The sequence below is a fragment of the Cherax quadricarinatus genome, chromosome 18 (genome assembly GCF_038502225.1).
Source record: "Cherax quadricarinatus isolate ZL_2023a chromosome 18, ASM3850222v1, whole genome shotgun sequence".
NCBI lineage: Eukaryota > Metazoa > Arthropoda > Malacostraca > Decapoda > Parastacidae > Cherax > Cherax quadricarinatus.
This window is the reverse complement of record NC_091309.1, coordinates 20495532-20514094: the sequence shown is the minus strand read 5'-3', so window position 1 is coordinate 20514094 and position 18563 is coordinate 20495532. Positions and strand designations below refer to the sequence as shown.

General features: G+C 42.7%; 2 protein-coding genes across 2 annotated transcripts in view; both read left to right on the top strand.

Moving 5' to 3' along the window:
* The window catches only part of LOC128689227 (dynein axonemal heavy chain 6-like), a 33675-nt gene extending 20382 nt beyond the window's left edge, over nucleotides 1–13293 (top strand). The window contains exons 13-16 of the mRNA XM_053777363.1: nucleotides 6351–6560; nucleotides 8450–8586; nucleotides 11940–12132; nucleotides 13087–13293. Coding sequence (XP_053633338.1) covers nucleotides 6351–6560; nucleotides 8450–8586; nucleotides 11940–12132; nucleotides 13087–13293 — 747 coding nt within the window. The remainder of the gene's footprint in view (nucleotides 1–6350; nucleotides 6561–8449; nucleotides 8587–11939; nucleotides 12133–13086) is intronic.
* A 2940-nt stretch (nucleotides 13294–16233) lies between these two features.
* On the top strand, nucleotides 16234–18312 carry LOC128689225 (uncharacterized). Its single transcript, XM_053777362.1, has 2 exons — nucleotides 16234–16565; nucleotides 17998–18312. Exons 1-2 carry the CDS (start codon nucleotides 16485–16487, stop codon nucleotides 18310–18312), a joined length of 396 nt encoding a protein of 131 aa, XP_053633337.1. The 5' UTR covers nucleotides 16234–16484.
* The last annotated feature ends 251 nt before the right edge of the window (nucleotides 18313–18563 follow it).

Sequence of the window (18563 nt, the reverse complement as noted above, 5' to 3'; positions counted from 1 at the left end):
CTCCTCTGCCTCCTTGCATTTTGTTGTCACATAGTCCATCATTCCTTGTACTGGATTTCCTGTCAGTTCTCTCTCCCACTGAACGTCTTGCAGGAAGTTCCTCATGCCTGAGTAGTCCCCCCTTTTGTAGTTGCTCTGCTGAAGTTTCAAAAATATCGGCCAAAAAGGAAATGAAATATGCAAAATTTACGAAAAATTACATTTGGCAGGGGACCTGTACTTAGTGGTACTTGGAAAAGTGGTTTTGACTCTTTCTGCTGATAGAACACTTCTAATTCCATCATTTTAAAGAGTAAAATTATATAATAACTCTTATCTTCATGCTAAGAAAAAATAAAGTTTCATAACTTTTTTGACATTTTGGAAGATGTCGGTCTTGTTCCCCACACAAATCTGAAAATATTTGGGATAGTTCAGAAAGGTACCATAAAACTTGTAAAGCAATCATTCTTCTATGTTTGTTGTGAAAATCAAGTCAATTCATTCATAAATAAGGATGCAATCACCCTAAATAGGTAAATAAGTTACTTTCGAGATATAGGCCCAAGCGCGCGGCACCCCCGCTGCCCGGGAAATAATTTTTTTCCCCGAAAAATTCGCTTTATTTTACACTTTTTCCGCGGCCTACGAGTGTTTATTACGGTTAACCATTGTAAATACGTTTTCTCTCATCACTGATGAGAGAGGGCGGACCCTCTCTTCACCTTCAGGGGAAATATCGATAGAAATTTATTCCTTGGGGCGTCATATTATGCTATATATTTTTTTTTGAGGTGTAATTTTTATGTTTATATGCTATTATTATATTGCATTATATCATAATAGATCAATTGTGATAGATAAATAAGCCTTATAATTGATATTAGCGTGGGTATGGAATATTTTGTTGGCTGGAGGTGTCGGCCATTTTATGCACTATTCCCAGGGGTTCCCGATTGGGTCCTTGACCATATTATCTCCGCCCACACTGGCATGATCTCAGATGGTGAATTTGTATTATATTAGACATAAAAGATGTACGAAAACGATAAAAATAACACGGGGAAAAGCGTCACAAAAACGTCAACAAAGTTGAGTCAGCGCTTCTTACGCAACATGTTGCATCAGCGCTGTCACCATGCCTGTTATAAATGGCTGTAATTCCTTTTAGAAACATCGTACAAGGATAATAATTATACCAGCGTGTAGCCAGAAAGTTCAGCTATTTTTTGGTAACAATAACTCCATTTTCATATATTTTCGATTTTTTTTTTGCTCCGCGCGCGGGACCTGTTAGCGCCCCCTTAACATGTTGATGCATGAGGTTTTCCAGTACCACATCCATCATCTTGGCTCTCCATGTTTTGGGACTCCCATGGGGCTCCAGGTTTTCCCAGTCACTCTCCTTGTGATTGAAATCACCCATAACTAGTAACTTTGCTCCCCCCCATGTGAGCTCTTATGGCCACCTCGGCTAGTGTGTCAACCATTGCTCTGTTGCTCTTGTCGTATTCTTCTCTTGGCCTCCTGCTGTTCTGTGGCGGGTTGTACATTACTGCAATTACCACCTTATGGTCCTCAGACTAGATTGTTCCCACTAAGTAGTCACCTTCGCCCATGCCATCCATTCCTTCCATTTTCTCAATCCCCACTTGATTAATAATGAGCAGTGCAACTAATCCTTCCCCTCTCCTCCCTCTGTCTTTTCTGAGGATTTGTTATCCAGATGGAAAGATTGCATCTGTTATCATCCTGGTGAGTTTTGTTTCTGTGAGTGCTATTATGTCTGGGGATGTCTCCTTGATTCTTTCATGCCACTCCTCACACTTATTTGTTATTCCATCTGCATTTGTATATCACACCTTCAACTTCTTTTCTAAAACTGTGGTCTGGGGGGTACATTGGGGTTGGGGAAGTGGGAGACCTGGTAAGGAACTATGGGTGGTTGCTGTGGGGGTGTTTGTAATGAGGTTGGTGGGGACATTCGATATGGCATGTGTGTTTTGGGTTAGAATGTTTGGTTGCACTGGAGTTGTCCTGGTTGGGGGGCTTCTGTAGGTAGTTGTGAGGGAGGCTGTATTTGATCTTCCTCCTGAGTCTGGATTCTTCTGTCCATCCATCTTCTCCTCTCTTTCCTTCTTTGGCCTTTGTACCATCTCTCTCAGTTTCTGTCTTTCTTCTTGTGTTCTGTTGCGGTCGAGATACACCTTCCGGTATGCCGGCATGTCCCTTAGTCTTGCTTTCTCCTGCAGGATCCTGTTCCGAGTTGATTCTGCCTTGAAAGTCACTTTCACTGGCCGGGTTCTTCTTGCAAACCCCCCTATTCTCCAAAAATTTGCCAGCTGGGTCATGTCATCTTCTATTGCTTTTATGATGCTTTCGATTGCATTATTTTCCCCTTGTTTTCTTGCTTCATAAGTTTCCCCTTCAACTTCCTGGAGCCCATAAACAAAGACTGACCTCTCCCCTTTGTTCTCCCACTGCATATCCCTATGTGTGTGTATTCACCTAGTTGTGGTTGCAGGGGTTGATTCAGAGCTCCTGGCCTTGCCTCTTCACTCCCTGCAACGACTAAGAATTTTGCGGAAAGCTTGTGACGTTTTACCTTGGTCCTGGAAGTCGGTGATGGCTTCTTTGTTTTGGACAGACTGTTGTTACTGGAGTCACTATTTTTACTCAACCGATTGTTAGTAGAACTGAGGTTGGAAGCTTTGAGGGCCGGCTGTCTGACAGCTGTGGTGAAAGTGACCTCCGGCTGTGCCTGCAGCATCGCTGTGGACAATGCCGGAAGGACGGGCATAGGATCGTCTGCAAAGCGACAGACCTTGCGTTTCTGAGCACACAGTCCTGGGTGCATACAGTGCCATCGACATCGACGCAATCAAGCCGCCTGCCGAGAAAGGCAAGGTTTGTCGCTTTGCGGACAATCCTGTGCCCGTCCTTCCGGCATCGTCCACAGCGATGCCACAGGCGCAGCCGGAGGTCACTTTCACCGCAGCTGTCAGACAGCCAGCCCTCAAAGCTTCCAACCCCAGTTCTACTAACAATCGGCCGAGTAAAAATAGTGACTCCAGTAACAACAGTCGGTCCAAAACCAAGAAGCCATCACCGACTTCCAGGACCTAGGTAAAACGTCACAAGCTGTCAGCAAAATTCTTAGTCGTTGATGATATTGTTTTCCCTGTCGACCTACATATAGGGTTTAAAACCATGGCAGACCTTAGGATCCGCTTAGATCCAGCTGAGTGGAAAGCAGATTTTAATGGAGTGGATGTGCCCTTCTGGGGCGTGCGCTTGGGATCCACTAGGTGCTACTCTGTCTCGGAGTATGCACAGTGTCTGGAATAGTTGGAAACCGATGGTTTTCATAGCACATTCTCCCCGAGGTCGGTCTCTTGTCCTGACCAACCTTACAAGAGAGCTCGTTGCTCGTCACCTCCTGGCCATCAGCTCTTAGTTACCAGTGAAAAACAGTCTGGGGACGCCCAGTCTAACCTTCACTCTAACTCTAGCTTTGTTGTAGAGAACAGCAGTCAAGCTGCAGTTAGCCCTGTCGGCAGGCGCTGTGTCAGCCTCGTGTCATAGCTTCAGTGAGCTCCTGCACAAAGATGATGTCACTTTGACTTCTAGCTCGCTCACTGCAGTCTGGTGTATGATGTTACGACTTCCTGATGTTCGCCCAGTCGTCTCTGCCACGACTTGCTCCACGACTCACTCCACGCTCGCCGGCAGTGACAGCCCAGCGACAGTACCAGTCAAGAAATGTCCTCCTGAGTCGCTTGCCAGAAGAAGTCCTGCCCAGTTGCCGAGTACTGACGACGCCTCACTCGAGGGCACCAGCAGGTCATGCCCCAGGTTGAATGAAACCCTGCAGTGACTCCTACGATGACTGCTTCACCGTTCCAGAGGAGACTGTACCCTGCTACGTCACAGCTCAGCCGCAGCGATGTCTCCTGTGTTGCAGTATCTGTCCAGACGCAGGAAGGCGTGCAGTGATGCCCATCGACACTCACTGCCTTTGACCACGATGTTCAGCACACCCCACCTTGTTTTTTTCTTCCCTCCCTGTAGGAATTTTTTTTCCATGTCCATATGTATATATATATATATATATATATATATATATATATATATATATATATATATATATATATATGTTTTTTATTCTGTGTTCTGTGCCCTGTTCCTGCGAGAGAGAGCCCTAGTTTTTTTACCACCAGTATTGTCGCGTTGGGACGACACGAGGTAGGTGGCTGAGCAAATGTAGACAGCCTGTTCTGTCTGCACAGACAGCCTATGCTGTCTGCCAGCTGAGTTCATATTTCGCGGCACTCAGGTGCTGCCCTCTCTAGGCCTGCCCAGGTCAGTGGGACGCTGGTCCCACTCGCTCTCACTCTGGTGACACATTTCACTCAGTCAAGAAGTGTCCACTCCTCTTTCTCTCGCGGGCATGGCCTTCCCGGGCCATGGGCACAAACACATAAGCCTGTGTACCCACCACGACTTTGCAAATAAAGTAAGAAGCCTCCGAAGATCTTATTGAACCCTGCTCTGCAAGAATTACCAGTTAACTCGTAAACAAAAGCTATGCATGGATCCGGCCTCCACTACATCACTTCTCAGACTGTTTAACTTCCTGACAACTCTGTGACTGAAGTTCTTCCTAACATCTCTGTGATTCATCTGAATCTTCAACTTCCAACTGTGACCCCTTTTTGTTGTGTCCTATCTCTGGAACATCCTGTCTCGGTCCACCTTGTCGATCCCTCTAAGTATTTTATATGTCGTTATCATATCCCCCCTGTCTCTCCTGTCCTCCAGTGTCTTCAGGTTAATTTCCCTTAACCTCTCCTCGTAGGACATACCCCTTAGCTCCGGGACTAGTCTTGTTGCAAACCTTTGCAGTTTCTCTAGTTTCCTTACGTGTTTGACTAGGTGTGGGTGCTGCATACTCCAATATGGGCCTAACGTGTGTGTGTGTGTGTGTGTGTGTACTCACTTAATTGTGGTTGCAGGGGTCGATTCACAACTCCTGGCCCTGCCTCTTCACTGGTCGCCACTAGGTCACTCTCTCTGCTCCATAAGCTTTATCATACCATGGTGCCCCGTGACCTGGTAGCTAAAGCTCTCGCTTCACATGGTGAGTGTCCGGGTTCGATTCCCAACGAGGGTAGAAACACTGGGCGTGTTTCTTTACACAGGTTGTCTATGTTCACCCATCAATACCTGGGTGTTAGTCGACTGGTGTGGGTCACATCCTGGGACAAAACTGACCTAATTTGCCCGAAATGCTCTGCATTCCAAGCGGCTTTCTTTAAAGTGGTGTGTCATTGATGTCATCTAGGCCTGTATACCTTGTACATGTAACATTTTTTTTTTAAGAAATAAAGATACATTATTATGTATAGTACCTGCCTCCTCTACATCACTTTCCAGACTATTCCACTTCCTGACAATTCTGTGGCTGAAGAAATACTTCCTAACATCCCTGTGGCTCATCTGAGTCTTCAACTTACAATTGTGACCCCTTGTTGTGTCCCATCTCTGGAACATCCTGTCTCTGTTCACCTCGTCGATTCCTCTCAGTATTTTATATGTCGTTATCATGTCCCTCCCTGTCCCTCCTGCCCCAGTGTCGTCAGGTCGAGTTTTCTTAACCTTTCCTCATAGGACATGCCCCTCAGTTCCGGGACTAGTCTTGTTGCAAATCTTTGCACTTTAGTTTTCTGACGTGCTTGGCCAGGTGAAGGTTCCGAACTGGAGCTGCATATTCAAATATGGGCCTGACGTACACGGTGTACAGGGTTCGGAACGACTCCTTACTAAAATGTCGGAATGCTATTATTAGGTTCGCTAGTCGCCCGTATTCTGCAACAATTATTTGGTTGATGTTCTCCTCAGATGTGCTCGGTATTATACGCATTCCAAGATCCTTTTCCTTGAGTGACGTTTGTAGTCTTTGGCCCCCCTAGACTGTATTCTGTCCACGGTCTTCTTTGCCCTTCCCCGATCTTCATGACTTTGCACTTGGTAGGGTTGAACTCCAGGAGCCAGCTGCTGGACCAGGCCTGCAGCCTGTTCAGATCCCTCTGTAGTCCTGTCTTATCATCCTCCGACTGAATTCTCCTCATTAACTTCACATCGCCGTTTGTGTGTGTGTGTGTGTGTGTGTTCATGTATTAATTCTGAAACTAATAACTTTGATTAAAAATAAATATACTGAAAATTGGAAAGCTGCAGACATATATAATATTGTTACAGTGTGCGGTAAAATATTAAAGTTAATTAAGCTAATTCAGGCGAGTTTAATTAGCATTCAGATGACACATTTAGGAGATTTCACAGGACTGTAACCTTCTTCATACTTCAAGGTAGAGGAGAGTTGGGAAGCGGCCACCATCCCAGTGGTGGACTACATCAGGAAGGACATGTTTGTACTTGGTGACCTGGCCCAGCTTGACTCTCTTCTCTTAGATACTGACCTCACGCTCCACCTCCTGCTACACTCACAACATGCCCTCCACATCAAGAGCGAGACCATCAGGTGGAAGAATATCCACACCATCATCAGGCAGACACTAGTAAGGTCACTGAGAATATTAATTGCACATACCTGTGTTTATCTCGTAGCCACCATTAATGAGTTGGTGGGGGGGTCCTTCCATATTTGCCTGATAAGCTTTTCGTCATGTAGGAGGGTAATGAAACGTTATGGATAATTGGGGAATAACGGAGTAAAAGGGAGTAGGCAGGAGAAGGCAGGAGAGGTGAGTCGAGTGACAGGAGCGGAGGTAATGTGAGGTCGCTGGTGACTACACCATCACCTCTCATTATCTCTACCATCACACTACTCACCCTCTCAGTACTTGAAATAAAATAATGAATAAAAGTAAATAACGGGGACAGTGACTATTACTATTCTACTCAAACACAGTTTATGATTAAGTCCTTGTACAATAATATATTTGGGAACAGGAGAACACAATTGGGGTTTAGATAAATGGGGATGGTACATATAAACAGTGAGACAGGGAATACAATCAACTGACGAAATGGAATATAACGTACAGTATAGTTCAGAGGACAATTCACCACAGGAACTAAGTCACACACTAGCCACAGGTCCCAAGACCTACACAGCACGAGCACTTCTCCAAGCCAGTACTCTGCTCAATGTCTTTAACAGAGTCTCCTCCAGAGACTCTCCAGCAGCCTTCTCCCGAGCTCTGCACGCAGGCCAGAGCTCTGCTCACCAGCAGCAGCTCTGCTCGAATCTCCTTGCTCAGAGCTCTGCACACAGGCCAGAGCTCCGCTCGACTCTCTGATCCTTCTGTTCCTTGGGCTTATGTGATCCTTCAAGCACCCCCCACAATGGGGTGTGCACCACATGTTTTGACCTGACGCCGAGATCTAACGCCGTCAAGAGCAAAAGACCTTAGACTTAAGCCAAAAGGCGTGTCTGACAGCTATTTGCCAAGGCAAGGTGTGACCATTTATCTGGTTAGGTTAGGTGTCCCTTAGAGACCTCACAAGCATAGTGGACTACATCACATTTTCAGACGATTTTTTAACTATAGTACAAGTTTTGAGGACCAATGTTTCTAAGGTTTATCACTTTGGGTAAAGACTTGGCACAGTGTTACAAGCGTGAAACTGTTGCACTTTATCGTGATGCATTAAAATCTATGAATAAGTGGTCAGCGTTGTATTTTGCAACTTGTTCAGTCCAGCCATGTCTTTAATTTTTTAAGGGCTTACGGTCCTGAAGCCCTCATCATTTCCTTGTTAGTGAGACGGTTTATCCCTGTTGATTGTTATTGTTCTGTTTATGCGAAATACAATCGTTAATTACACTCTTATAAAATTTACCGTTATCATATCGGCGCTGCATGACTTAAGGGTTTAGCACTTGCGCTCATCCATCCTTATTATTAATAATGACCATTGTCATATTACTTCTTAAGTGTTGCTAAACGCTTAAATTACTGGAGGAGGGAAAGGGTGTAGGAACAGATTGATCAACAGGTTTTTAGCTTAGCTGGCCTGCCAGTGGACCACCAGGTCACTGCTATTGATTGGATATGTAGAACATCTTTCTGTCTCTCCTTACTAGTGAAGGAAATAATATCTTCTTAATATACTCTCAATGAAAACGGCAAATTATTATTTAGACATGATTCCGGAAGTTCAAGTCTGTAAAAGTTAGTTATTTCCTTAAACAGAGCTATCTTGATGGTGGAATAAGGGTTCTTGATCTAAGGAATTGGAACTCTCCCTCAAAATAAGTATATGTGTGTGTGAACTTACCTTTATTTGTATATTTGGTTTCAGGGGTCGAGTTATAGCTCCTGGCCCTGCCTCTTCGCTCCACATACACTATATGGCTCCAAGAGCCATATAGTGTATGTGTGTGTGTGTGTATAATATAAAATGATGGTACAATGGAAGAGTGAGAAAAGGTTTCCGTTAGGTCGCCTTAAGGGACTTCGAGGAAGAATGGGTGGCTCTGGAGCCAGTCCTCTCCAGCTGCTCTGCTCATGAGATTTTTCCCCTTCACGCCTCCGTCTTCGCCAGCGTCTCCACTTTCTGGCGCCTCACCATGACCCGGTAAGTCATGTGACAGGTAATGTCGTTACGTAACTGAGTCATAATTATATAGCTCGTCCTCAAATTCTTGAGTTTGCTTCAACATAATTTGTTATTTTCCTTAGCGGTCATCTCCCGCCAAGTCAGGGTGACCTCCCTTCTCCCTATCTTGTAAGAAGTGTGCTGACATCACTGTTCAGATTACCTTCCGACAGCAACATCCTCACTTCTCCTTCAGTGTGCAAGCACTACCCTTCTCACCTACACGACGCGAGTTCTGCTAACCTTTCATAAATGTTACCTTGCTGACATGTCAGCAGTACCTCCATTAACATATTATTGATGATAGACAGTGTCGATAAGTTGATGAATAAGACAAATGTGCATCACTTGGGTGTCTTTATTGGCGAAACGTTTCGCCTGCAGCAGGTTCTTCAGGTAAGTAAAACACGGGAGACAACAGAAATTGTTTTGACGTGATCTGTCGCTCCTGCTAGGAGGTGGCCAGTCTCAGGCCTCCCATTCCTCAAGCGCTATACAATCCCTGTGGGTTTAGCGTGTCCCCATTCATGTTATAATAATAATTTTCAATAACTTGTCTTCATATATTAGGGAAATTTTCAACAGTCAGCCGGACTGTTTTGACTGTAGAAGACGAAGACTGGTCTTGTGTTTGATGTGCTGCGTTTGAAGAAAAATTGTCTTGTACTAGCGAAGGATTCATGATTAAAGGAATATAGAGGTACCCATCCTTGTTATCAAACCTGATTATCCAACCACCCCACCCATTCCCTAGGCATTGTATGGTCCTTAATGGTTTAGTGCTTCCCTATAATAATAATAATAAATTATTATTATTTAACTTAAAATTATTTTTTAATCGCACATTTGAATCATTATATATTAGTGACTGAGGCATTATGTTAAATTTCTTAAAATTACTGTTACTGCGGTTTGCCATTATGTAACACTTAAATGTGCACACAAAGTATTGGAATAAAAAAACGACATATGAATCACACATTTCACGATCAAAATAGGCTATCCGAGGTGTGAGACAGCATATACACTGTACACAGTGAGGTGTGTTTCTCTCAGTGTATGTAAGATAAGATTTTGTTTGGACTTTTAACCCGGATAATTAGCCACCCAGGATAACCCAATAAAGTAGTGCGTCACCGTGGACTGTCATATTTCCATTGGTTTTCTCTAATCTTGTCTCCCCGGATGCTACCCACAACAGTCGACTAACATGACTCACAAAATCGTAATGACACGAGCGCAAACAAACTTACCAGCTGGCTCAGTGGCTAGCACGTCGGTCTGGAGTTCTACGACTGACCGCGGGTTCTAACTGTCAGTGGGGGTTCTTAAGAAGATATGATGGATAAGGTAAACTCACTTGTTGGATGGTAACGATATATATTGTCAGACTGTGGTAAGGAATGGATGGGCCCAGCCTGCCGTGTCACTGCCTGGATGTATATACGCCGAGTGAGAGCGAGGCAGCTCGTCTCACTGCCTCAAGCTGTACCCCGTGACGTCATACAGTCACAGGCCTAGGGAGCTTCTATATAAAGCACATGGATGGTACTATGATACTCAACTAAACTATACATACAACACATGTAAAGGAGGATCAGCAACTATGCTGACATAACCTGACCCGTGGTATGGTTAGTTGACTAACACCTAGGTACCTACTTGCTGCTAGGTGAACAGAGGCAACAACAGTTGTACAGAGGCAACAGATGTAAGGAAAAATGCCCGACGGCGTAAGCCTCACTGAGGACACCCACACTGCCGCGAAGATATTCTAAGCTGGTTAGCTTAAAATACACCCATGAAATACCACAACACCACAAGGATGAAAAAGAGCACTCAGAATTGCTTGGAGCTTGAATCACAAGCGATGAAGACTACTCACATGGCTTGCTTGAGTAATGGGGTAAGACACCTGGGTTAGTTGCTAGCTGGCTTATCTTAACCCTTCACAGAGAATAGCTTGATAACTTCACACAATGAGCACAGCAGGGGTGGAAGCTGGCTTGGCAGGCAAAGGAACTGGATGGAGTAGACTAGGCTAGACTGGACTCCCTCACCACAGACTGGAAGCTGGCTTATTTTGCAAACCCGGGTCAACCCCTCGGGAGTGATGCAAATAAGCAGATAAACACTAATACAAAGAGACTGACCAGTGAATGGTGTAGAAGCTGGTAGGAGCTTGGGCGGGAGAACTGGCTGAGATAGCTGGCTGGCGTTAACCTTCTCAGTAGGCCTACTCACAAGATGGCAGGCTCGGTCGAAATATATCTCCAGAAATCGCTGTAATCGTCAGAATTACAGGCTCTCCGTTGCCACCAATTATCGTAGGGGTTCTTAAATGGAGATATCGAGGGTTGAAGGTAGACACACTTGTTGGATGGTAACGATATATATTGTCAGACTGTGATGATGGGAAATAGAGCCCAGCCTTCTGCCTGTCCTAACCTGTGTCTAACGCCGACTGAGGCCGAGGCAGAGGTACGAACGTACACATGCGCATCCCGTGACGTCACACAAAGTCACAGGCCTAAAAGGGATCTCCTATCTAAAGCACATGGATGATACTATATGCTATGCTATATAACACAGGGATCAGCAACTATGCTGACATTTTCACCGGTGCCGAGGATCGAACCACGGACAGGCAGTATGTGAGCTGAATTCGCTATCAACCGAACCACAGGGCACCTTGATATATATGCTGAGAATTTTAATCCTTAATTTAGGAATCAAAGAGTTCTTGTCTTGTGCTGAAAAAAGTTACGCTCAGTTTTCATGGTGTAGTGAGAGGAATCAAATCCCGTTAACCAGCCAGATACAAGACCAGGTATTTTTTTCCGGATATTCATTTGGGAAATAAGCAGGCTAGCGCAGTTTAGCTAATATTAATGCATTAAAACATGACCGACAGTTATCTAGTCATTCATGGGATGGGGGGGGGAGAATGCTTTGATGGTGGTTCCCTGATCCATGGAACCGGAGTTTCCCGCACTTTCTTTGGATTAAACCTGAATACTTCTCATTTTTCCAGGCGCTGTATGATTCCTAGGGTATCATCATCACATTGATGACCATAATGACTGACTGGTAGTTTGATCATGTGACATCATAATGACCAAACAGTGTTTTGATTATCAGGAATTTATGTGGCAGAAAACTGAGTGAGCAATATTCTGCAATGTGAAAGTTGAATGAAAAGTTGGTATGTGCAACTAAGAGTGCTGCTTATTACGACTAGTGTGGTAATGTGCGAGAGCATTTGTAATAACCTTGGCAGGTAGCTTATTGCTAGAATAGCAAGTGAATGACAGGCGATGCATCTTGCTTAGGGTGAAGGAGGAACCGCGCGTGTTGCAACAGGTGCGTGGAGGAATGCTAGAGGAGGAGACACTGCAAGAGAAGACACAGATGGAGGGCCTGCGTGCGAGTCTAGCTCCTTTGCTGGCCAAGAGGAGACAGACGTGTCCCAGACTCTTCCTGCTGCCCGACGCTCACCTCCTGCAGCTACTCACTAAAGGACAGGTGAAAGCCTAGAGTTTTAACTTCCTGATCGTATCTTGAAATATATATATATATATATATATATATATATATATATATATATATATATATATATATATATATATATATATATATATATATATATATATATATATATATATATATATATATATATGCAAAACAACCACTCTGAAAGAATAGAGAAATTCCAAGCGCTTTCGTGACTACTCACATTATCAAGGAACTATGAGTGGTTGTTTTGCATATTCTGAAATCACCTGTTTACTGTGATCTTATTGCATATATATATATATATATATATATATATATATATATATATATATATATATATATATATATATATATATATATATATATATATATATATATATAAAATATAAATAAACAATGATCAGTGGCGCAAAGGAACCCATATGTAGTCAGTAAAACAAAAGTAAATGGCATGGTATACCGACAAGATGTGGATAAATACTTATACCCTGAACTGTAAGCGTTTTAAGCCACAGTAAAACAGGCGAGAACTGAGGTTCTCTTCAGTACTTCTGTAACTAGGTGAGTACAAATAGGAAGCGCGTCTGTCTGGCGCTCAGCAGACGGAGGATCAAGCCTCCACGTCATGCGCTGAATGATCCCCATGGATTTAGCGCTTAAAATAAATTATTATAAAAATTATTATTATCTTCAGTACTGCTGAAGATGGCTTCAATGTTAGGCCGAAATATGTAGTACTCGCCCTACCCTCAATTTTACTGCCTCCATGTAGGTTCGCTTGTCATGTCTTGAGATATTAATGCAATATTAGTTTTCCTTACGTGATTCTGTTGTCTTTTAAATGGTTATGTATTTGCTGTATTGTATTTTCTTTTTCCATTTAATTCCGATAAGTAGTGAGACATATGCAAACTTAAAACGATACACTGACTTTGCTAACAACTCATGTATACGTACGTACAGGAGCCCAAGGTGTGTCACAGGTACCTAAGGAGGCTGTTCACAGGTGTGGGTAGGCTGGTACACGGTAAGGATGGTAAGATAGTGGCACTTGTGTCTCCTCAGGAAGAACTCCTCAGCCTGGCTAAGGTGTGTAGCCGTCCATCGTTCATTCTTATTTCCGTAGTTATCATTTCTGGATATCACAATGGCTTCAATATACTTTCATAGACTTCTCTTTGAGCATATTCTAAATGAATGCATACAGTTATGATGTGTTTATTATGATTATTTCAAAACCTATTTAGTGTATAATTTGTTATTAATCATGTGCAGAGTAGGTAGGTCTTACTTTTTTAATAAATTTTCATTACAATTATAGGCAATCGCTATTTTTACGCTGTCAATTGTGGAGCAGAAAAATATAAAATCTCAGAATCTTTGTCATCGAAATTTTTATTACCTTTTTTTTTTTCTTTCCCGTACTTATTCACTTGCTTTTTATATTCATGAAACATTAAAAAATTAAGAAGTAAGATAGTTTTATCAAAGTTCTCCACAACATTAACTTCCTTATCATCACAATTAATTTCTGTAGCTCTCAAGTGTGGTCCAACATCTTGGTCTCTCCTATATAATCTTCCTCTTTTTTCCCAGTCGTGTTTATCAACATAATGTTTGAAAGCTCTTTCAACTTAACTCTCCAGCAACCATTTAGCATTACTTTCAGTATGGTGCTTCAACATTTAAGAGGCAAGACTTGCCGACAAAAATGATAGACAATCTATGTATATACATAGAGCCTTCCTACCATAAGTGTTGATACCAGTAGTGGACTTGACTCTCGGGTGTCAACAAGAAACACCATCTGGACGTAGTAACTAAGAACCATCCTTTTGGGGACTCTGACTTTCAATAGGATTTGGTACAAAGAATCATCACAGCCGCAGTTACTGAGCCTTCAAGAGTGGTCATTTTTAGAATGTATATCCAAACCTTCAGGGGCTTTCTAACAATAACAATACCATCATTACCACCTCGACAATGGAGGAGGGGTGGTGGTACTCAACATTATCGATTACCATAGCAACGTTTTGGATCTCCTCGGTGATGCCAACACATACTAGTCTCTTTCAGGATCACTGCTACTTGAAGGCACCAAAGCAGCCTACGAAAATAAGAGTAAACAAGAAACTTCTAAATATTTTACCAGGACAACTAAAACCAGCACCTCTTTATGGTCTTCCTTAGACACGTAAGCTTGGCATCACACAGATTAGCTGGTCACCTTGCCAGGTATCTCTCAGCACTACTAGGCATCTATAGCCAATCACACCTTAAGCATTTAGATGACCTTCTCTCTTTGATTTTTATCTTGAATATCAAAAATGAAAACATGGCATCTTTCTGCCACGACTCTCTTTACCAACGTCCCTGTTGATGCTGCCATACAAATTCTGAGACAGAGGCTCACCGATGACTACAACCTCCCATTACCTCTCCAAGGTTTCATAAGTTGAATGGATCTTCGTGTCAATTGCAACTTCTTCGGCTATCAAGAAAATTGCTACAGTGTTTTGGGATGACATTGGGCAGTCCCCTCAGTGCTGTGTTTGCCAGCCTCTTCATGGAGAACCTAGAGACCGACAAATTCAGCACCTTTATTACCACCACAGTTTCCTAGTTAAGATACGTTGACGATATCTTAGTGTTCTATCCTAGACGTTATAATAGCCAGGTCCTCCTCAAGAAAATCAACGCTGTCGTGCCATCTCTAAAATTTACACTGGAACTCGAAAAGAAGGCAAACTTCCTTTCCTTGACGTCCTCTTGTTTAAGTTTTTCCGACAGCAACAGCCTTTTCTTCAAAGTGTATAGGAAACCTACCAATAGTTATGATCACTGGTCGCCGTTGCCCAGCGGTGAGAGTAGCGACTCATTGCTGAGGTCCAGGTAATAAACCCTGGACATTAACATAAAAAAAAAAATAGTTATGATCTTATGCATTCCTATTCACGACATGACACTTATTGGATTCTTCGTGAGAGCTATTGACATCTCCAGCCTTTGTTTCCTTCAGGAATGTATCTATATATCATAAGCCTTCACAGGTCTTCAGTTTCCGCCTTTCTTTATCTGGTAATGCAGACTAAAGTCACAAGCTGCCCTAAACGAATCCTCCATGGAACATTCCTCCACAGTTCGTAGTTCTCCCGTGTGGTGATGTTGCCAAGAATATTCACTAGGTGCTTGCAGCAATATCAGTGTTTCCACCATAAATGCATTCTCCATCAAAGATCTCACTACGAAGTGAGATCCCACACCTCTAACTTCTACAGCAGGCGTCTACACCATTCTGCCCCAAGCAATATGTAAGGGAAACAGGAAGAAATCTATCAGTCCACCTAAGTGACAATCGAAGCGCCTGGAACAGTAATACCTGTGTCCTCCACAGGTGTTACTGGGACATTTAAAGAGTTGGAATGAGGCACAACTTGTCCTCACTCAACATGACCTTAGACGCCGACGGTGCCTCGAGTCTTCACTAATTGTCGTCACCGTCCCATGGAATATAATGCTGGAAGCTGCAGAATTTAAAAAATACTTTCATACATGATACATATTCACACTAAGTCCAACCTACCTCATAGCACAGAAATTACTCGACTTCATAGGCTACATGACACCAACTCCAGATAAACTCAAAAATCCTCACCTGATTTTCACCAGGTTAATATATGTCACACATCTCACTTCCAGCATATATATATTGTTATTTTTCGACCCTGGTATGTTAGAAGCGATCAAAGTTCCAGGACCGAAACGTTTTCTAACTGATATGTCCTGTAGTTTGCTCAAGTGTCTTTTTAAACCAACCTGATTATCTCCTATATCCCAGACTTTTTATGACACCCAGCAACATAGCGCTTTCTCATGAATATAATAATAATACTTGGTCCTCCAACGTAACCTTTTCTTTGTTTAAATTGAAACCTCTATTACCTTTATAGAGGTTTCACTGCAAACAGTGTCTTTCTCACTACCTGTCGGCTTAGGTCATCCATCGTTCATTCAAACTTTTCTTAGCATGTATCAGCAAGGGGGTTTTCCAGCTCGTTTGTTATCGTAGTGCAGCACATGCGTGCAAGTTTTGCCCAAAAGAATAAAAGTCGTGATACTATGGCTGGAATAATTCACAACAAATCCACAAATTTGAAATGGAAACTAGACAATGTTTTTGTTCGTCCCGGACTTTTAGCAATCGCAACTTGATAATAACCCAAGACAAACTGAAACGTCCAGTAGTTAACATTTTCATCTTGTGGGTTAGTTGTGGAAAGGGCTGATTAATCTCTGTGGTGTTGCAGCCCGTGGTTGCCCATCATGGCGTGGAGGACTGGCTGGGGAGGGTGGAGAGCGGGATGAGGGCCACCCTCAAGCGGCTCATTCTCAAGCACGTCAAGGACCAGCAGCTCCTGCAACGCTCTCAGGTACCACTGCAGGTAAGACGTGCTTGTTGTATTAGTCTATTAGCAACACTTTCATATCAATGAGTTACATTAAAAGTACCCAACAATAAAATAAAAATTTGGCATCAGTCTTAGGCTTTACTGTCAAAACAATTGCATTATTACTCATTAAAAAAAATGTAAAAGGAGCAATTCTTTCCCCTCACCATTTATATATATTTTTAATTTTATTACTGCCTTTATGTGCAGCATTACGGGCTATTATTTTATTTAGTAGATTCTTATCATAATATTGGTAGAATTGCTGACAATACAACATATCCATCAAAGACCTTTCCAATGAAGAACCTCGAACCAGTTAATGTCACAGACTTCCTTGCGAAGGCTGTGACAAGGTATACGTCGGCGAAACAGTACGAAGCGTAGAAACACGTCCAGTGAACACATATTAGCATGCAGAAACGACAACTTTAACAACTCGTGTGTACAACACAGGAATTCTACCACCCTAAAATTTAAATGAGATTCAGAGACGCCCGCCTGGTGATCCAAGAACCAAATTTCCGCAGACGTAAATGTGCCATTTTAGGCACCGTTAAACAGGATAAAAGTAGCTTCATCATCTTTGAAGTGTTAGCAAGAGTTCTCCACAATACAATAAACCCCGCCAACACAAAGCTACCATAAGTTACCTCCACTTCTGTACTACCACTATTGGTGCTACTACTACCACTTATAACATGGGCCAGTATTGTAATTCATTGTATCAATTCTATATGGGCCAGTAGGCCTACTTCAGTGCTTATACTCTTTCGCCTCACATTGTAACCGTGTGTCATTGCATTGTTTGTACTGGCTTGACCAGGCATCTTGGGGAACGAAACGTTGCCGCAGTAAGATGTCACATGAGTTACTAATTAATTTAGCATACCATTATCCCCTTCAAGGTGGGTGAGTGCTTTGATGCTGAGAAGGGTTCTCGATCTAAGAAAAAATGAGCTTTCATCCTCTTCCTTGGATCAAAACTCATTACTTCTCATTTCATAGGCACTGTAAAGCCCATACATGTTTAACGCTTCCCTATGAGTATAATAATTTTAATCAGGAAGCGTAAACCCGTAGGGGATCATGTATTACCTGGGGAATGGGAGGCATTCAGGTTCGATCCAAGGAAAGGTAGGATAAATTCAGTTCCCTCTATCAAGAGCCCCTCGTCGACATATCAAGGCACCTTCCTTGAAGGCGTAATAACAATGATAATGGTTTAGATTATTATAATTATTATAATCAAAGAAAGCGCTAAACCGACAAGGGTCATGCAGTTAAATTTTTCAGACAACCGACAAGTTAAAGAATGTTGCAAGTGTCTCATTCTTCAATAATACACTATGGTGCCACACGTATTTCATATTTATTCTTTGTAAATCATTTGTTTATTCTATAATGGTTATCAAATCGGTGGCAGGTCTTAGATGTGTGTCGTCGTATCCAGTGGGATCGTCAGATAACGGTGGCATTCGAGGCGACTACTTCGTCAGGGACCAAACCTGACCTTCAGACGGTTGCGAGGAGCGTCGGGCAGGACCTGAAGACGCTGACGGGGTGGACGAGGAGGGTTCAGGAGGGCACCACGCCACTACGGGCAGCCCAGCTAGCATACCTCACCGCTACCTTACTCGAGCTCAGAGACACTACGGCAGAGCTCCTGAAGGACAACCCCACCTCCAGGTCTGTACTATCTTTCGTTATTCGTATGTTTAGTAAAGAAAAATGCAACTGAGTGCACGTCGTCTGTCTTTTTCGGACAACCTCAACAATAGCATACTGACATCCGTGTTTTGTATGTTTTCATTATTCTTTGTTTTAAACAACCACTAATAATAATAATAAAAATAAATGATGATTAACATAGCAAAAATAATAATGAACATAATTACAATAATTCATGATAATATTAATATATGACAAGAACAATAACGTTAAAAATAAGATAATAAATAAAATTCTATTTAATTACCATTGTTACATCGA